Source organism: Halichoeres trimaculatus, unplaced genomic scaffold, assembly GCF_033239565.1.
Source record: "Halichoeres trimaculatus isolate MK-OKI-2021-1 unplaced genomic scaffold, fHalTri1.1 fHalTri1_scaffold_17, whole genome shotgun sequence".
Classification (NCBI taxonomy): domain Eukaryota; kingdom Metazoa; phylum Chordata; class Actinopteri; order Labriformes; family Labridae; genus Halichoeres; species Halichoeres trimaculatus.
In genome coordinates this window covers 24,292,895-24,311,974 of record NW_027437195.1, presented here as the reverse complement: position 1 = coordinate 24,311,974, position 19,080 = coordinate 24,292,895, and the positions used below count along the sequence as shown (strand labels likewise).

Here is a 19,080-nt window from a genome sequence, read left to right as displayed (position 1 = left end):
TTTTTTTCTCCTCACTTGCCTCTCTAGGCTACATCTATGCTGGATTTGATGAATGTGTGAAGCTTGAAATCTAATAAAAAGTGTTTCTTTGCTCTCACTCAGAGATCGTAGACGGCAACGCTAAGATGACCCTGGGAATGATCTGGACTATAATCCTCCGCTTCGCCATCCAAGACATTTCTGTGGAAGGTACTGTGTGTGTGTGTGTGTGTGTGTGTGTGTGTGTGTGTGTGTGTGTGTGTGTGTGTGTGTGTGTGTGTGTGTGTGTGTGTGTGTGTGTGTGTGTGTGTGTGTGTGTGTGTGTGTGAAAGCTTCTTCATTTGCACTTGAAAACACTTTTCATGGACACAGTGTCTCAGCTCTTTGTGTGTTGCTGCCACATATAGACCGAGTTAATGCACACTCATTACAATCTGAAAGCTTCACGGACTGCTCCTTTACTCCAGCAGAGGAAATGTTTATGTAATGCTCTCTTCTTGGTTAACACACTGTATATAAAGCATTTCTAGTGTAATCCAATTGAGCTGTGAGAAGTCGTTGGCTGTCATTGTTCAGCTTCAGCGTTTGAAACTATCTCTCCTCTTTGGGTTCATCACAGTCCAACGAACAGCTCGGTATCCAACGAGAAAGCACAAAACAATCACAGCCACCACGCATGCTTCTCATTCACACCACCTCTTCTTAATCCAGCACTAAACAGGGATTAGCAGAGAGTCTGTCAAAGTAAGAGCCTGAGAGTTTCTCCCCTTCTCTCTCCGCCTGCAGAGACGTCTGCCAAAGAGGGCCTCCTGTTGTGGTGCCAGAGGAAGACTGCGCCGTACAAGAATGTCAACATCCAGAACTTTCACATCAGGTGAGGCTCTCCAGATAAAGTGGAAAAACTGCCAAAATGAAAAAACACCCCACAAACATACACACTTACAACCAAAGTAGCTATCAAAAGATATTTAACTCAGGTGCATTTTTGTCACCTATTCAGCTTGATGGTTCACATCTAAGAGTCTTTAAAAAGCTTTGCCAAGATATGCTGCACTTCTGCAAAAATCAACATGTTGATGCAGCTGAACAAAACACCTTTTAATAACTTCTGTTTTTTTCATATCAATGCAGAAACACTTTATTGTGCTCACATTTGTTTCCTTCCTGTCACACGATAAAGAGCCAGGATTATAATTATACATGACACAATTCACTGTGATGGGACAAGCTTTAGGGACAGGAATTCATCTTAAAACAGTTGTTAGTGATGCTTTTATTTTGAAATTCAACTTTTTCTTATCAGGGTAACTTTATTATAATAAACATGCTTTTATTTTGAGCGGACACAAAAAATATCTTTTCATCCAGAAGTCTCAGAAGTTGAAGAAAACAGCTAAAATAACCATCACCTGTGAAACATATCTAATGTATTCTTACCTTTGATGTTAAGTTAACCAAGAGCGCTAACACCACAATTTTTACCATCAAAAAACACACACACACAATAGAATAGAATAGAATTTCTACAAATAGCATGATGCTACTCTGCCTTCTGGTTTTCCCCCTGTTGCTGGGTTAGCACAGTTAGCTTGTTCATCTTATTGCAGATAGATCTTGGTTACCATAATGATGGATGGACGGACAGGTCGATGTCATCACTTCTTAGCTCACACCTGAGAACCAGCACGTCATCCTCACCTCCTTGTTCTCACCTTGTGGAGAAACATCCAGCCTAGCACCAGTTAGCATTGACATTCTACAGGCTGCTAACAGCTGATCTCATATGTAAACAATGCGGCCATGGTTACATGCAGGATCTCCAGACAAACACAGGAGGAACATTAATCATGTGTAGGAACATATAAAACTCAAAACAGTTGCTCATGTTTAGATTGTATTATTCATATTAAGTTTGCATTCACTTTGGTGAGTTCAAATGCTGTTTTTTATCCAGATTGAAAGATTTATCCTGCAGAGTTTAATTACTACGCACAAAGGCAAAAATCTGCACAAGGGCACCACGAGTTCTCTCTGAATGTACTGTTTGTACCTGGAAGCCCTTGGATGATTCCCTGCATCCTCCTCATGAGGACACAGCTTTGGACTAAAAACATGGTTGTCTGCATATTTGGTTTGGAAACATTTGCCAGAAATATTTCTTTATACACGCAAAGTAAAGAGTTTGCATTCCTGTATTCCTGTCGAGTGAGCTCAGCCAGGCATCAGTCCCTGTGTGACAGGACGCCTCCACACCTGCTGAATTATTGAGAGAAGCCCACTGAGATCCTCAGATGTGGATGAAAGCTGAGGCCAAAGGAAAGGTGGAGGGGAGGTCGCTTCAGGAGAGGGTTAAGAGGGAGGCCTGATGGTCCCGCTGCAGGAGGAGGATTATCAGAGCAGACCTTTGATGTGCTCTCTCTCTGTGAGAGATGATAGCTGCACGTCTCAGTCATGAGATGAGAGGAACACCGGGAAGAGTCCTGATAGTTTTTTTTTTACTCCAGATCCATCTGCTCCAGGAAGAAGAGTCACCTTGTAAAGCCTTACTCGTGTAATAAAGAGGCTTTTAGTGCAGGTTATACATCTAAATAACCATAATGTGCTGTATCTTGCAGAAGGGAAACTTAAAACAGAGAGCGCCTGCTTTCAGCTCCAAGGCCGCTGATCAATGGAGCAGAGAAGGCCAAACTAAAATTATATCTAATATCTGCGCAAACACATCATCATCGATTTCAAGGCAGAATTTCATTTAACCTTCCTGAACTCTGTGCTGGGTTTAAAACACAGCAGCTCTACACATTTTAATCCTCTATCTATCCTGATGCCAACTTTGACAAGCAGTTCTGTGGGTAGAAACTAGTTTTAGAGCTGCTACAGCTGCACAAATGGATAGTTTCTTTCTCATCGTCCTCATCATGTTTGTTGTTTTCTTGCAGCTGGAAAGACGGTTTGGGTTTCTGCGCGCTCATTCATCGACATCGTCCAGAGCTCATCGACTATGGAAAACTTCGCAAGGTCAGTGAGCGTTAAAACCTCTTTACACCTGGTGTCAAAAAGAGGAAACAGAAGAAAAAGCATGTGTCTCATGTTATGAAACTTTGCCAACATTGTCATCCTTGTAAACTGTTGAATGTGCTGCAATACCAGGCGTTGATGTTCTTCTAAATTCGTGTCAACAGGACGACCCCATGACCAACCTGAACACAGCCTTTGACGTGGCCGAGAAATACCTGGACATCCCCAAAATGTTGGACGCAGAAGGTGAGAGAAAGGATAGGAAGACTTTACCTGATAAAAGTCCAGAATGTTCTCTCTCTGAAGGTTTTCTCAGGTCACAGACACACCGTAATTCTGTAACTACCCTGAAACCTTCAATCTTGACAGCCCCGCCTGTGCTCCTGAAGCGATTATCCAGGTGTGCAAAGGCGTGAATAAGGGCAGAGCACATTCTTCACATTCCTCTTGACGTCAGTTTACATGTTTGCACAGGAGGCCTCTGACAGGGTGAGCAGGACCCCTACAGGAAGAAGTAGAGTCCAGGTTCTTTTCTGTGGGTTTGTGTGATCTGTCGTCGCTGGTGTCATGGGGTTTTGACTAGGGCTGTCACTTAAATGTATTAATTAGATGAATTAATTACACTGCAAATTAATGCATTCTAAAAATTAATGCAAGATAGCTGCACGATCACGATCACATCACCCTTTCTCTTTCAACTACCGCGACACATCCTCAGTTTGAGCGTAAGCTGAATGAACTTTTCTGACTTACAGCGTCTCGCTATGCCTCTGTCATCTCACATCTTCTCCTCATATCCATGCTGATCTCTCATCCAAAAAGCGCACCGCTCTCACCCACAGTAGTTTACGCGCAGGATTTTGATTGACATACGGTTGCAATTTAATAGACGTCTAGACTTCAATGGCAGCAAAAAATATTGGCGGGTTGAAAAATATGTGGATTTACAAATCTTCTCCTCTTCGTGTAATCATTTGATTAGTCATGTACTACAGTTTTGTAATGTCCTAGAATTCAGATTCTTTATTTGGGGACCTTAAGCAGATATGAGATTAAAATGTGATTAATTAGATTAATTTATTACAAATCCTGTAGTTAATTGGATTAATTAGATTAACTAGATTGATTGCCTGACAGCACTAGTTTTGACCAATCAGAAATATTCCATTCTGATCCGTTTCATCCCCTTGATTTCATTCTACTCTGCTTTGATACATTCTATTGTGTTCCAATTTGCTTTGTCATTTGGTTGTCCCTGGTATCACTTTTTACTATTTAGAAGTAATCATTGTCATGCATGTTTGACCAGTCAGAATGAAGTATTATGATGCAGCAGAGTGTTAAGAAAGTTGAGTAATAATCTCAATATTTGATGAAGATTAGTCGCTTTGAAAAAGTCTGCACAGTGTGACCTTCTCAGCTCTGAGAGAGAATATTCTGGCATCGACTTTCACACATGCTGCTGTTCAGAGACCTGAAGTATGTTCTGTTTTTTTAGTGTACAGACATGAAGTGTGTTTTCTGTGTTTGAGACTGAAAATCCTCTCTATCAGAACATCTGGACGGTGATGCAGAGATTTTATCTCCTACTTTGAATATTGTTTATGTGGAGAGCTGAACCTGAGCTCTCTGTGATGTTTTCTGTGATGTACTGCTCTTTGTTTAACACCCTCGACTCCCCTCCATCCTCCATCCTCCACCCTCCCTTCAACCTCCTCTCTCCTACAGACATTGTGGGCACTGCCCGTCCGGATGAGAAAGCCATCATGACCTACGTCTCTAGCTTCTACCACGCCTTCTCCGGCGCCCAGAAGGTATCCTGGATGCAGCGTCTCCCTCCTCCTCCTCCTCTTCCTCCTCTTCCTCCTCCCTTGTTTCCACTTTCTGTGATTCTCCTAACAGTTCCCTTCTCTCTGCAGTGCACCACGCCCCCCACCGGGGCCGCTCTCCTTCACTTTTCGCATGGTTCACAGCACCAAATGCATGATGGGATGACAACTTTCTGTTCTTAGAGGCGATGAGCACAAGTGCATCTCCAGTCTACCAGGTTGTCACGGCACCACAGGTGGTCATATCCGGCCCTGATGGCATTTTAGTTTGGCAGAGCAGAGGCTGAGCAGAGTGGGAGGTGTGGAGGAGTTTGACTGACAAATGAACCTGACCGCTCAAGATAAAAGCCGTGACTGCTGATGGAGAGGAACTAATTAGGCTGAAGTTTAGTGTCATGGAGGATGAACCGTTTAAAAGGAGGGTTACAATCCAAATCAAGAGCAACAGCTAACGTGAGGTGAATAATGAATCCACATGGAAAAAGGAAAAGTTAAGGCACCCCTGGTCTACCCTGACCTTAACCTGTCAGAGAGTTTTCATTCAGACTTTCTCTGTTGTATGATAAATGATTTGAGTTTAATAGACGCCATTAAAAACAGCAGGAACTCTTTAGCTGTGCAGTCATTTTTCTCAGTCAGAGAACTAGTTTATCGGAAAGCAGAACTTAAGAAAAAAAGAGCCGGGTTCAATTGAGAGGCCCGAGCAGCAGAGTGGACGCTTCAACACAGCTGTGTTTAAGCAACTCTGATCAAAAATGTCTGTGTTTATCTCTGAAGAGTGGGGAGACAGGGGGGTCTGCGGCGCTCAGAGCAGAGGAACCACAGCTGGACTCTGATTGCATCAGAGATCTGAGAGGTGTGAAATGAGATAAAATACACAAATAGAGGGAGATCCAACGCTGGAGCCTTCCAAAATCTGCATCACAGAGTTTTAACTTTCAGGTCTTTTCCTTTAGCTTAAATACACAGGGAATAACATGCTGACGAAAAAAGCAAAGAGCCAAGGGTGTAACATATGAACACAAAGATATTAAAAGTCCAAATGTCCCTCTTGGTAGCTGATGTGCAGCCTTGGTCTTAATACAGGGAACAAGAGAACAAAGTTATTTTTTAAACAACATTTTATTAGATTTTAACATGTAATAAAAATAAAAAAAACATACAAATAACATAGACCCCAGCAATGACAGTAATATATAACCATACTGTTTAACTAAATAGTATAAGGTAATAATAAAAACATATAGAGACAGGAAGAAAATAATGACCAAAAAATAAAATAAAATGATAATAGAATAATAATACAAATAAAATAAAATAATAAAAATAAAATAAAATAATAAAAATAAAATAAAAATAATAATGGAAAATAAAAAGAAAATTGACAACAACAATAAGAAATTAAAAATATCATTGACAAAAGTAAATTTAAATAAAAACATAACTGAACTGAAAAGGCAGCAGCGATGGCAACTTAAAGACCTCAAGTTAATACAACTTTCTCATATTTCAAAATTTCTAAAAAAAAAGTTTCCATACTTAAACAAGATCTCTTTCCCCTCTAACAACATATGTAAGACTTTCCAGTGCAAGATATTTGGCAATCTCCTAAAAAAACACAATTTAGTTTTTCCGCTATTTCTGCATTTATGAGTGAAATTATTCTAAAAATTTAAATTAATGATTGAAATAATGTTATTTTCTCTTATTTTGTCTTCCCAGTACTGCATTTTTCCACATTAGCTTAAAGCTACTGTGAGGAACTTTTGTTTGTGTGGATTTTGGCACCCCAAGTGGACAAAGCAGTACCTCTTATTTTATTTCCCGCTATTCAAACACATTTTCATCATCCTGGTGTCTTTTGCCAGTCAAACATGACAGTCCATGACTGTTTTTGTTGTAGAAAATTCTCAAAAAAGGCGGCAAATGTTAACACCTACCCTGCACCTTACTGTCTGTAGACATAAAAATATCAAAAAATATACTTTAAAATAATTTTGTTTAAAGTTTGCTTTGCTTTTTTAGGGTCACAAAAAGATGTCAGTGTTGATTTCTGTCTGTTTATTAAACATCTCAAATCTCATCATGGGAGCTTTAAAATCTTTAGAAATAGAAAATTGACTTACATTTGCAGATATTTCAAGAAATATTTGGTCCTTTATATTTGATGAAAATGCTGCAAAGATGAAAAAAAAGACAGTTTCATAATATTATTTGTTAAAAAAAACCCACAAAAACAAGGTTAAAGACTTTCCTTTCACTCCTCTTTTAAGTGTTAAAATCCCCTGAAAGAAAAGTGACCTGTAGGCAGATGAATTGCAGATAGATACTTACTGATGTTTTGGTTTTTAAAGGGGCGGTCAGGTTTTTTTCCGTCTTAGAATTTAAAGAATGAACTCCCTCTAATCACATCCCACTCAAGTTTCTAGATCTAAATTTTGCTTATGAATGAACCACTTTGGTTGCAACCTGCAGGCAGACTGGAGATGACTTGTGCCCCTCACTGTTGCCTCCTCTTGTGATTACACCCCCTGCTGGTCCCTTTTGTCTCTGCACTCTTTTACTCTTGTGCATTTCTCTCTTCTCTGTCCTCTCTCCTCTTCCTCTGTTTGTTCCCTGGGCAGATATCATTAGCACCTTGAGGCCAGATGAGAAGGCTGTCATGACTTATGTGTCGTGTTACTACCACGCGTTCTCAGGCAAGCAGAAGGTGAGAAACAAAACCGAACCAAACAAAAGAGAAAAGCTTCAAACAGTAACTGGATACCTGCCAGAGTGGCTGGCAGAAAATGAGGAAGCTGCCTCGATAGTTTGTTGCCAACATCCATTGTTTGGCTGCTTACAATGGGACGCTTTAATCTATCTCTACAACACTGTTTGATACAGAAACCTACATTATCAGGCAACACATTATCTTTTTATAATATTCACAGGAAGTCAGATTTGAAGGGAAACATGGAGTGCCAAAAGTGACGACAATAGAAAGACCTTGAAAGTTGCCATAAATCTCATTAAAACATCCTGGCTCTGAAACATCATTAGTGAGCTCTGAGATTAGAATCTAACGATAATAAATGAGAGAATTAACCTGCAGTGAGGCCCATGATGGCATCATAGATCAAGTGAGATAGTTTCTGACTCCTAGCATCCTCTGATGTCAGGACACAGTAATCCATAAGATGAGCCTCAGCTGCCAGGACGCTCAGTAAACAGGCCCAGCGTGCAAACGTGTGCTGTCAGAAGCACGACCTGCACATCCTGGCTCTCCTTTTAAGGCAGCTCGCCTGCTGCTGCTGAGCCTCTGGAGCATGTATCTGACAGAGCCAAGTTTTCCCCGTGATCTCTCTGCTCCCTGATGAGCGCTCCTCTCTGAGATCTCTGAGCTATGAAGAAGAGACGCTGATGTGAGGTTACGCTACCTTTTAGCTTGATTAATTTCACAAGAAGCTTTTAAGAAGGAAATCCATACCCTGATTTATAACTGGAGCCTGTGGATTTCTCTCCATCCCAATATTTTATCTGAGGCACTTTACCCTCAAAACTTTGCACGACTGTTTGGTAACTTTCATATCCTGATAAGTCCTGCTGAATATGTCAAATATCTGTAAATCTTCCAGCTGTTAAGTCACTGTCTGACTCCATTAACAAAAACAGTAATTTAACCCTTTCTTTTCACATTTTCAATATGGCTGTAATAGCTGAACTTTAATGACAAAATAACCCAAAGTATATTCAATATAGGAGTTTGCATTGCGTTAACTTTAACTTAATGAGCACAGGAGTTGCAATTTACCATTGTACAGTTTGGGAGCAGAAATACCCCCCTCACATTGGCAGCTGTTGTGCAGCCAGAGTCTGCGAGGGATTCTGGGAGAATCTGAGTGGAGCCAGTTGACAAAAGTATATATTTTTTTCTTTTGAGAGTCCAATCACTTCTTGACTCTACCTCCTGACATATTTTACAGTCCCAGAAAAAAATACACAAGAACGGCAGCTGTTAATCATCGTTAAACAGCGTAAAAGTTAGTTTTTAACCTCTTATAACTAATGAAAACAAAACTTTTCAGAAAAAAGACTTCAGTACAAGGCAGCCAAATGATGTCTTCAAACCACCACAACAATTGGACGTGAGAAACATTTCTACAAGATGTATTAATTTTTTAAAGATTAACCACAGCCTATCTGGAACGACTGGAGAGCTGGATTTTTTGACCTATACTGCAGCCAGCCACCAGGGGGAGCAGTTTTTGTGGCCCTCACTTTGAGCCGAGCAAGATGACGTCCATTTATTTTTCAGTTTATGGTCTGAAAACAACATGGAAAGGATCCTGACTGTTACAGACCTGTGAGTCAGAGACCGGACTCTGTTGATACAAACAACAACTTCACTTATCAGGACTTGAGAGTTGCTGGTCTGCCTCGTATGTAACTTCACAGATGACTGCTGTACTCAAAACTTTAGCTTTATTCTAATTAAAATGACTGTGAGGTACCTACAGTTTTTAAATTACTTTAGCTCAAGGGTCTTCAACCTGTGGCTCTGGAGCCTCATACAACTCTTTGCAGTGGCTCTTTGTAGCTTTAAAAAATATTATTGAAATTTTTTAAAAGTATTTTTCTCACATAGGGTATTGATGTTTAAGGACAAAGACACTAAATAAAATCATGCGTTATCTTTTGAAATTAAACAATAAAAATACATTTTGCAAATTCATGATTATTTTTTTATTTTTGCAATTTTTTTGAAATCTCAAAATTAAGTTTAATCAATTAATTAAGTACTGTCAACAATTTTAGAACTTTTTGCAAATTTGTTAAAGATATAAATCTTAGACGTCACATGTACATTTACATAAATTCAAAAATCTTGTTGCTTAGATAATTATTCACTGTAGTTTATGTAAAGAAGTTTAGACACTTGATTGTCTTTATTGTGAAGATAAAGTAGATTTTGTGGCTCCTGAATTAATTTAATCCAGGTGAGCTGAGGCAAAATGGCTACAATGAAAGTAAAGGTTGCAGAGCCCTGCTTTAGCTGATTACTTCAATATCAGTCATTTTAATACACAAGACATGGGAGTTGTTTGTCCACCGCATCAATGAGTGGCTTTAGGGTTTTGAATGGTTAGATTTGATACAACTCATCCAGAAGGAAAACTTATATACATCAAAAACATCTTAAGTCCCTAAAACAAAAATATTGTTATTATTTGTGACTTTTCAATCCAAAAATCCCACAAACATATTCACGTAATGATCTTCCAGACTTGCATGCTGCTTAAATTTCTCTCTATCATCGTTTTGCTCTTTGTATTCAGCTCCTTTTCTGTCACTGAAACTCTTGCATTTCCAGACTTGTGCTGAAAACTGACTTGGCGTGTTCCGGTGTAATGGATGAGCCCGGTTTTATCCCCTCCGGACTTCATTTGTTAGCTCTCAGAGCAGCCTGGCTCTGTGTGTATGTAGGTTTAGAGGCTAAGATAACTCCCTGTACTTTGCTGTTCTATAAAAAGACAGCGGTGCAGACAGAAAGGTGCCCCTACACCTGATGGCAGGTACAATACGACATGTCCTTGTAAAGGCTGTCGCTGCCACTCTCTGGAGTCCTTCTGTTGAAATCAGGTTAATAATCCGAGCACAGCTTTACAGTCACTGAAAACACATGATTAAGAAGTGAATTTAGTGGGTTAATAGTTCAGCTTTAGCTTTGTTTAAATGTTATTTCTTTACTGAAGGTTTCAGCCCTGTCTAGGTCTCACTCTGTCTCCCCTCACCCTCGTCTTACAGGCAGAGACGGCAGCCAACAGGATCTGCAAAGTGCTGGCTGTCAACCAAGAGAACGAGCAGCTGATGGAGGACTATGAGAGGCTGGCCAGTGATGTGAGCACACCCTGATTCTCCTACACTTATCCTGCACCACCTCTTCTCCCTCTGTCTCCCTTTATAACCTGCTCCCTCATTTCCTGCCCACCCAGGGTGTTTGTGCTCCAAGCAGGTGCAGGGTTAGGATCATGAACAGGGAGGAGCCAGAAAGAGGAAGAGGTTCAAACCAGACGTGTATTAAAAGCTGTGTTTTTGCTGTTTTATATCATTGAAACTAAAAACAGATCTCTACATGTAAGATTTTAAGATAAATTTAAGAATAATTTAAGATAAACTTACCACTGAGGCAGCTCTTGTCAGTAAAAGTACCAAACAACGAGCAGGGACGTAAAGAAGTTCGCTTTCTCTTTAAAGCTCCTGTGCAGTTTTTATTGCATTACAAAACAGATTGAAAACAAAAGCGATTCCTTCTTATGATTTACCAAAGCAATCAATGCCATTTGTAACAAGATTACAAAATTATAAGCTGAAATTTTGAATTCAGATAATCTCTGCGAAAGGGACGGTGTTAGAACCAGAACAGTGCACTAAAGATAAAATGACAGCTTTAACTGTTAGATTAAAGCAGGAGTTTTAACTGTCAGAAAACAATAGTTTCAGATTTATAAGACTACAGAGGAAAAGAGGAAAAAAAATCTGATCACAGGGGGCGCCAAAGTCAACACACACAGAATTCCTTATAGGAGCTTTAATTGTTTATTGCTAAAAGAGTTAAAATGCCTATAAGCTGATGTTTTTTGCTGCTAAAATGCAAAGAGGTTTTATCCCTCTAGTGAATAAAAGCAGAAGATTTTGTAGCTTAGGTAGCTTCATTTATAAATGAATTAACAAACTGAAATGAAGTCAAATTGGGTTTTTCAGATGACAATAGAGGTTTAGGGCTAAGGTAAAAAAAAAAATCAAGGATTTTTTTATCTATAGTCATTGTATTCCAAGATGAAAGTGCTGACGTGATTTATTTAAGTTGGGATTTTTTTAAGAAAAAAATCTTCCATTATAAAATAAAAGTTGTTTTTTTTTTGCTAGGAAAAAGTTGTTAAGTTAAGAAATTTAAGTCTGTATGTGATGAGACAAAAGTTGTTGTGATATGAATTTTAATTAGTAATATTATGAAACAAAAGTTGTAATTTTACATAAAAATGATGCAATAATATAACTAAGCAGTAATAATTAAATGCAGTTGTCAATTAATGAATGCTGAAATATGAAAAAGAAAAACATGAAAGCATCAATCAACCTCCAGCAGCTCCTGTGATGTTAAATTTAACAGCTGCAGCTTTAACTACAGAGCACAGATTCAGTAAATGAGATAAAACAGGCAAAAACACAATGTGGTCCTTGTAATGCCACATAAAGTGTACTTTTAGCTGAAGTAAATTAACAAATATTATGAGTAACTAATCAGTGATCTTTATCTGTGTCCTTTTTGTCCCTCAACACATTTACAACATCAACTACACCTCTGTTATCCCTCCGTTTTCCTCCATTTGCATGATTCTCCTTCTTCTCTCCTGTCAATTTCTCCTCCATCCTCTTTCTCCGGTCATTCTCACCCCTCACCACACACACTTGCACACACACACTCGCCTACACACTACCACCAACACCTCAGCTGTTGGAGTGGATCCGTCGCACCATCCCCTGGCTGGAGAACCGCCTGCCCGAGAACACCATGCAGGCCATGCAGCAGAAGCTGGAGGACTTCAGAGACTATCGCCGCCTCCACAAGCCGCCCAAAGTGCAGGAGAAGTGCCAGCTGGAGATCAACTTCAACACGCTGCAGACCAAGCTGAGGCTCAGCAACCGGCCTGCCTTCATGCCCTCCGAGGGGAAGATGGTCTCGGTAGGTCAAGGCAACTCAAGAAAGTACTAACTTTTGTGCCAAGACTTCTAGAAGTTTGACTTCCAACTAAAAACTTCTCTGCTACTTTTTCACTTGGATTTATTTTCTCTGCCTCACTCAGGACATTAACAACGCGTGGGGAAACTTGGAGGGAGCAGAGAAAGGTTATGAGGAGTGGCTCCTCAACGAGATTCGCAGGTTGGAAAGACTCGACCACCTGGCAGAGAAGTTTCGCCAGAAAGCAGAGATCCATGAAGCCTGGACTGAAGGTATGGAAATGATCACTGCTCTGAATAAAGGTCTGATCAAGAAAGGGAAGAGGAATTATGAGATCAGACCTGGTAGTCATTTAAAGGTTGCAGGTCTAAGTGTTTTGTGTCTCCCCCTGCAGGTAAGGAAGCGATGCTACAGAAAACCGACTACGAGACGGCCTCTCTGTCAGAGATCAAGGCCCTGCTGAAGAAACACGAGGCCTTCGAGAGCGATCTGGCTGCACATCAGGACCGCGTGGAGCAGATCGCAGCCATCGCACAGGAGTTAAAGTAAGAGAGCAGGGGCTGATGGGAAAAACGAACCTTAGAATGAGATTAAAGCGTTTTAGGAGATCAAAGCCTTCGAATGAGTCTTGTGTTCTGTCTGTTTGTGCTCCAGTGAGCTGGACTACTACGACTCCCCGAGTGTGAACGCTCGCTGCCAGCGGATCTGTGACCAGTGGGACTCTCTGGGAGCTCTGACCCAGAAACGCAGCGAGGCTCTGCAGGTGAGTGAGAAACTCTGTGAGAGAATTAAAACCAGTGAATGAAGAATCAGGTTTCTAATCCCAATGATCAGTTACTTTAAGCTTGTTTTTTAGCCCACTTTTGGTCGTGTTGCTGTTAAAGAGCAGAAAAAAGTGTGATCTTTTACATTGAGAGGCTCTGTGGAGTTGGTTTTCAGCTCTTCTGTTGCCACGGAAAATCTGTCTCTATGGCCCTGTTTTTTTTTTAAAGAGTAAAAAAAAGGAAGTTAAAATTAAAACCAACAAATAAAGTTTGTTGCTGATCAACTCCCAAACTTTTCAGGCTGCACACCCCCTTTTACCTCCCAAATTAGCTGATGCCCCTCCAATGCCCTCATGGGGTGTGAACTAACGGAATCATAAAAAAAGAAAAGGCGTAGACTGTATAACCACAAATATGGTATCAAGTTTAATAATATAGGCTACTGGACAGAATGTACAATAATGGGCCTAATGATCTCTCACATCAGAAATGGTGGGGAAAATAACAGTAAGTAACATTAAAATAATGTCATTAATAATATTTAAAAAGTCAAGTGTGGTCGTTGAAAGATGAAAACCAGTCATTTCTATGTGACGGAAATTCAAGATTTGAATATTTAAACTGTTAACCTCCATTAAAAAGGGTTAGAATTATTTAATTATTTATTTGTTGATACAATATCAATAAATATTGGTACTCAGCTGCCATTACACTTTCGTCGGGCACCCCCTAGTGGCAGCTCGCGCACCACTCTCAAGGAATCCCTGCTCTGTGTTCATTCTTCTTCAGGTCTGGTTGTTCAAAAGGTTTTATCAGGACAAGAATCTTAATTAAAAATTGGCTTTTTACTCACCAGGGTATTGTTATCAGTTTTTTTTTGTAAGAAAGAGATCGCAGGTTGGATATGAACACAGGCGGACTACCTGAGGGCAAACCTCATGGGGTGTGACTTAGCCGCAAGTCCATACCAGCTCTCCTCATTCTTGAAAAAGCAGACTTGAATCAGCCTGATATAGATACAAACTTTTTAGTAGGGGTGGGAGAAAAATCAGAAATCGTTATATATCAGGATTTTTTGTTTGACAATATCAAAATCAGGATTCTTTGTCAAAAAAACGATTTTATTTTTTCAAATTCATATTTTTCATTTCAGTCACTTTTCTCCAGCAGAGGGTGAAATGTTTCTCTCTGACTCACTTGACGTGCATTTTATGGGAAAAAATGTCTCCTGATGTAGTCTGTAGACATTATCATCATTTAACTTTTTCACATGATCTGGTGTAAAAAAGCAACGCAAAAATTGTAAATATCCAAGAATCCAATTTGCACCTTGAAAATTGTAATAGAATCAAGTCGTGAGAAAGGCATATAGTCTAAGCACTTCTTTTTAGGCTACCATATCCTAATGAAATGACACCTCATACAACATACTTTGTCAATAGGAAGCGCCAAAACCCAGACACACTTTGACTTTCCTTCAGTATTTTACAATCAACTTTCACAGCTTTTAGGTGCTTTATTTAATGGGGATTAGAGAATATTTGATTCGTTCTGAACTCGTAATTTTCACCCCACAGAGAACCGAGAAGCTTCTGGAAACCATCGACCAACTGTACCTTGAGTTTGCCAAAAGAGCAGCTCCGTTCAACAACTGGATGGAGGGCGCCATGGAGGACCTGCAGGACACGTTCATCGTCCACACCATCGAGGAAATCCAGGTGGGACTCACACGGCAGGAGAAGGGAGATACTGATGTTAGTGGGTAGAAATTTACCGTTGTTGTTTGGTGTTTTAGGGATTAAGCACAGCTCACGAGCAGTTCAAAGCCACGCTGCCCGAGGCTGACAAAGAGCGCCAGGCCATCCTTGGCATCCACAATGAAATCGCCAAGATTGTGCAGACTTATCATGTGAACATGGCCGGCACCAACCCGTACACCACCATCAACCCACAGGAGATCAACGGCAAATGGGACAAGGTGAGAAAACCTTGTCATGGAAGGTTTTAATATTATAAAAGAGAAAATAGTTGGAGGAGTCATAAATTCTGGATATTTTTGTAACAGGTCTTTTTCTTTGGACTGTTGTGGTCCAACATTCTCACCAAGTTTGTGCTCATTAACACATCTGTTTCTCCCGCCTCTCCCTGTCCTGCTGCAGGTCCGGCAGCTGGTGCCGCAGCGTGACCAGGCTCTGATCGAGGAGCACGCCCGGCAGCAGAACAACGAGCGTCTGCGCCGACAGTTTGCCAACCAGGCCAACGTCATTGGACCCTGGATCCAGACCAAGATGGAGGTCAGTGTGTGCAGCGGGCCGGCGGTCAAATGACCACGTTACAAGTTCAGAATGAGGCCAGCGTGCAGAGGGTGTAATTCAGTTTGTGAGTGGTTTAGTCATAAAGTAAGTCGTGTACTGTTTAAAATAGGATTGGTCAAACTTTGTGACTCCTGTGTGATGATTTCAGAGTCTTTTCTCAGATTTTCTTAACTTTTCTTCATCTGTCAGAGCTTTTGATGTTGAGTGAAAACTATCGCTGTTTTTGCAAAACAGCGTGTCCCTACTACAGTCATTTCAGTCCCAGTGGTTTGTAGTCTTCACCATTGTTTGTAAACAAAACAACTCTATAAACCCAGAAAACAGCAACTTGAAACATGAGCTGAGAGGATTACAGGGATTATGGTAACAGTTACAGTGTTTTGGTTAACATGGATAAGCAGAAGTATTAATTTGAGCAAAAATGTGGAATGTAAATAACAAACCTAAGCATAAATGCAATGCATCCTGGTACATGTAGGCATTAGCTTTACAGTTAAGTAAGCAGAAAACCTCAGGGATGCTCTGTTAGTTAATAGAGGGTAAGCGTTGACGTCACTTCCCTTCAGGGTCACACCCACTTCAGTTGGACTGAATGGCAAAACAAACCTCACTTAACATTGCGGAGAGCGGCAGTAAACACTGTGAGACTGGGTAAAATGTGGAATATGACATGAAATTAAGGAAATTTTGTTAAACCTACTAAAGAACCAGGGGTCCACAAACATCAACATGTGGCCAGAAATCATATCCTGAAATTTATTTTTGCCTGATTTCAACACCAGAAGAACACACAATGTAAAACCTGAAAACTACGAAAGCCTAATCCGTGTATTGACCCGAGTGAATACACATAATATCTATCTGTACTTTTTGTATTTGACACAGACTGTCTTATTAATGGATGTAGTCTTTGTGACTGTATTTAAGTACAGTTAATATCAAATACTTTATAGAGCACAGCTACAACTTCCTGTGCTCGAGTTCCCCTTTATTTGGAAAACTGGGTTAGCCTCAGTTTAAGCTAGTTTACAAATCATTTTGAGCACAACGTTCATAATCACACAAAAACAAAAATGTTTCAGTCATAAAAAACATAGCTGAAAGAAAAATGCTAACATTTAGATATTTTGTAATTTAAGGAATGAATTAACCCCAGAAATACAGCATAAATTAACGTTAACTGACACCAAAAGGGAACGGCAGATCCAGCTTTTGTTGCCTGGATTGTTTCTGAAAATTGCAGCAATCTATCATTTTTTCTTTGTCTTTCAGTAGCCTGTCAAAAGATCGCTTTTATTGCTTTTCAAACATGTTTGTTTAACCAATCACCAATTGTGCAACAGCTCTTCCTCATTTTTTGATCTTGTTTTAGAGTTTAGACGGTATTTAAGCCAACGCTGCCACTCATCTCCCTCTTTTTGTGGGCGTAACCACGGCGACCTCTGCTTGCTGTGACATCACCTGTATACCCTCTATTATTTACTTAAAAAAATTTAGCCTCAGCTGACTAAAAGTTGTGCAAAAGTATAAGATATGAGTGTTATGCAGATTTATGAATTCAAGAAAAGACTGATTAAATTGGAAGTTTCTAAAAAAGCCAGTTTCAACATATATGGAACAAATAACACCTGCATGAGATTTGCTCCAGTGTGTGTCATTGCTGTACGTTATCATGTCCTTAACTTTGCAGGAGCTCACTTTTGTCATTTAAGGGAGTTTTGACCTGTTTTGTTTGTGTGTACCTTCAGGAAATTGGCCGCATCTCCATCGAGATGCACGGCACCCTGGAGGACCAACTGACACACCTTCGCCAGTACGAGAAGAGCATCGTCAACTACAAGCCAAAGATCGACCAGCTGGAGGGAGACCATCAGCTCATTCAGGAAGCTCTCATCTTCGACAACAAGCACACCAACTACACCATGGAGGTAAACAAGCTTTGAACCAAAAAAACATGAGACAAGAGGGACAGGGACAATGCCATCCAAATGTTAAAATATTCAAATGTCATCTGTTTTCTCTGCAGCACATCCGCGTGGGCTGGGAGCAGCTACTCACCACCATCGCCCGCACTATCAATGAAATCGAGAACCAGATCTTAACGCGAGACGCCAAAGGCATCAGCCAGGAGCAGCTCAATGAGTTCCGAGCTTCTTTCAACCACTTCGACAGGGTCAGTACTCGTAATGAGTCACGGTGCAGATGCACAGCAGCAGGCGAGGAGAGCTGTCGTAGGAGGTGTTCTGCTCATTTACAGTCAGTCACATTGTTTGAGACTCAAGTTGTAACATGAGACATGGAAATAGAAAGAGGAAGAGTATTTTCAAAAAAAGTTCAGGAAAGGTTTATATTTTTTTCTTATTTGTGTAAAAAGAGTCTAATATATAGCTTTTTCGAACTGTAGCTTTAGAGTTAAAATTCAGTGAACTCTTTCGTTTGTGAACGTTTAGACTGATGCGGTGAAGCACAGACATGAAGGTGAGAGTGAATCATATCTGGGTTTGAGGTGTCGTGTTGTGCTGCCTGAGGTGTTTCTAACAGCAATCCTTTGACCGGAAAACAAACAGGTTAGCAGAGTGTGTAGGCTGTGTGCTGACCTTTCAGCTCAGTTTAAAGACAGACTGACATTTCACTGACTCCAGTGGCTCGCCAGCTTTTAGGCATATCAAGAGAAAAAAAAGGCGGATGGATTCTGTCTCATCGGAGTCCGAACAAATGTCCAAGTTGGGGACAGGACATGTAGCCACATTCAGGAATGATTAAACATGATCTGATACGTCTCAGTTACATCATTATATCGACAATATAATAGGATATAGATGAGTAAGATACAACATGGTATAATTAGGATACAGTTTGTTAAAGGAATTGGCACTTTGTGATACTTTAAGTAAAGTGTAAGTAGTGCATAATAATACATAGAACGTAATGTGGTTACATAAGTATCACACAACACAAAAAGAAAGGAAAATTAGAGTACAATACAATCAGATATGATACTGTACAGTAAGATATGATGCATTATGGCAAAAACTGTGTTTTTTTGATACAATACAATGCAATAGGATGCAATACAGTACGATACAATCGAGTAAGATAAAAACATATAAAAGAGAGGTTAGAATAAGATACAGTTTGGTTTGAAACTATATAATATGGTGCTTTAAGACAGGGGTTCTCAAATTTTAATGTGCAAAGGCCCCCAAAACAGTATTAGCTTCTGGCTGGGGACCCCCTTTGGGAACCAACAGACTATTCTTCAAAAAAATAAAAACTGTCACCTAGGGTGGGATACTCCTTTATTTCATATAGTCAGTGTACAGAGGAAGAGCCTCAAAGCTGTGTTCAGTTTTTTAGATAGCTTATTAACAGGTTAAACCACCAGGTTGACAAGGATCATGACATCGCTATGCTCAAGTTGCACCTGTCACACAAGGTATGTTTGGCTACAATCA

General features: G+C 40.1%; 1 protein-coding gene across 5 annotated transcripts in view; it reads left to right on the top strand.

The window, feature by feature from the left end:
* actn1 (actinin, alpha 1) overlaps positions 1-19,080 on the top strand; it is a 58,297-nt gene that overhangs the window by 35,178 nt on the left and 4,039 nt on the right. For 3 of the 5 annotated variants that reach the window (XM_074692027.1, XM_074692026.1, XM_074692024.1), the window contains exons 4-18: positions 103-189; positions 766-853; positions 2,916-2,994; positions 3,159-3,240; positions 4,723-4,808; positions 10,611-10,703; positions 12,319-12,549; positions 12,671-12,818; positions 12,941-13,091; positions 13,201-13,309; positions 14,888-15,028; positions 15,106-15,288; positions 15,470-15,604; positions 17,374-17,553; positions 17,652-17,798. In XM_074692027.1, the coding sequence (XP_074548128.1) occupies positions 103-189; positions 766-853; positions 2,916-2,994; positions 3,159-3,240; positions 4,723-4,808; positions 10,611-10,703; positions 12,319-12,549; positions 12,671-12,818; positions 12,941-13,091; positions 13,201-13,309; positions 14,888-15,028; positions 15,106-15,288; positions 15,470-15,604; positions 17,374-17,553; positions 17,652-17,798 (1,940 nt within the window). Of the gene's footprint in view, positions 1-102; positions 190-765; positions 854-2,915; positions 2,995-3,158; positions 3,241-4,722; positions 4,809-7,447; positions 7,534-10,610; positions 10,704-12,318; positions 12,550-12,670; positions 12,819-12,940; positions 13,092-13,200; positions 13,310-14,887; positions 15,029-15,105; positions 15,289-15,469; positions 15,605-17,373; positions 17,554-17,651; positions 17,799-19,080 lie in introns of all 5 variants that reach the window. The other 2 variants (XM_074692028.1, XM_074692025.1) reach the window with 1 other exon arrangement.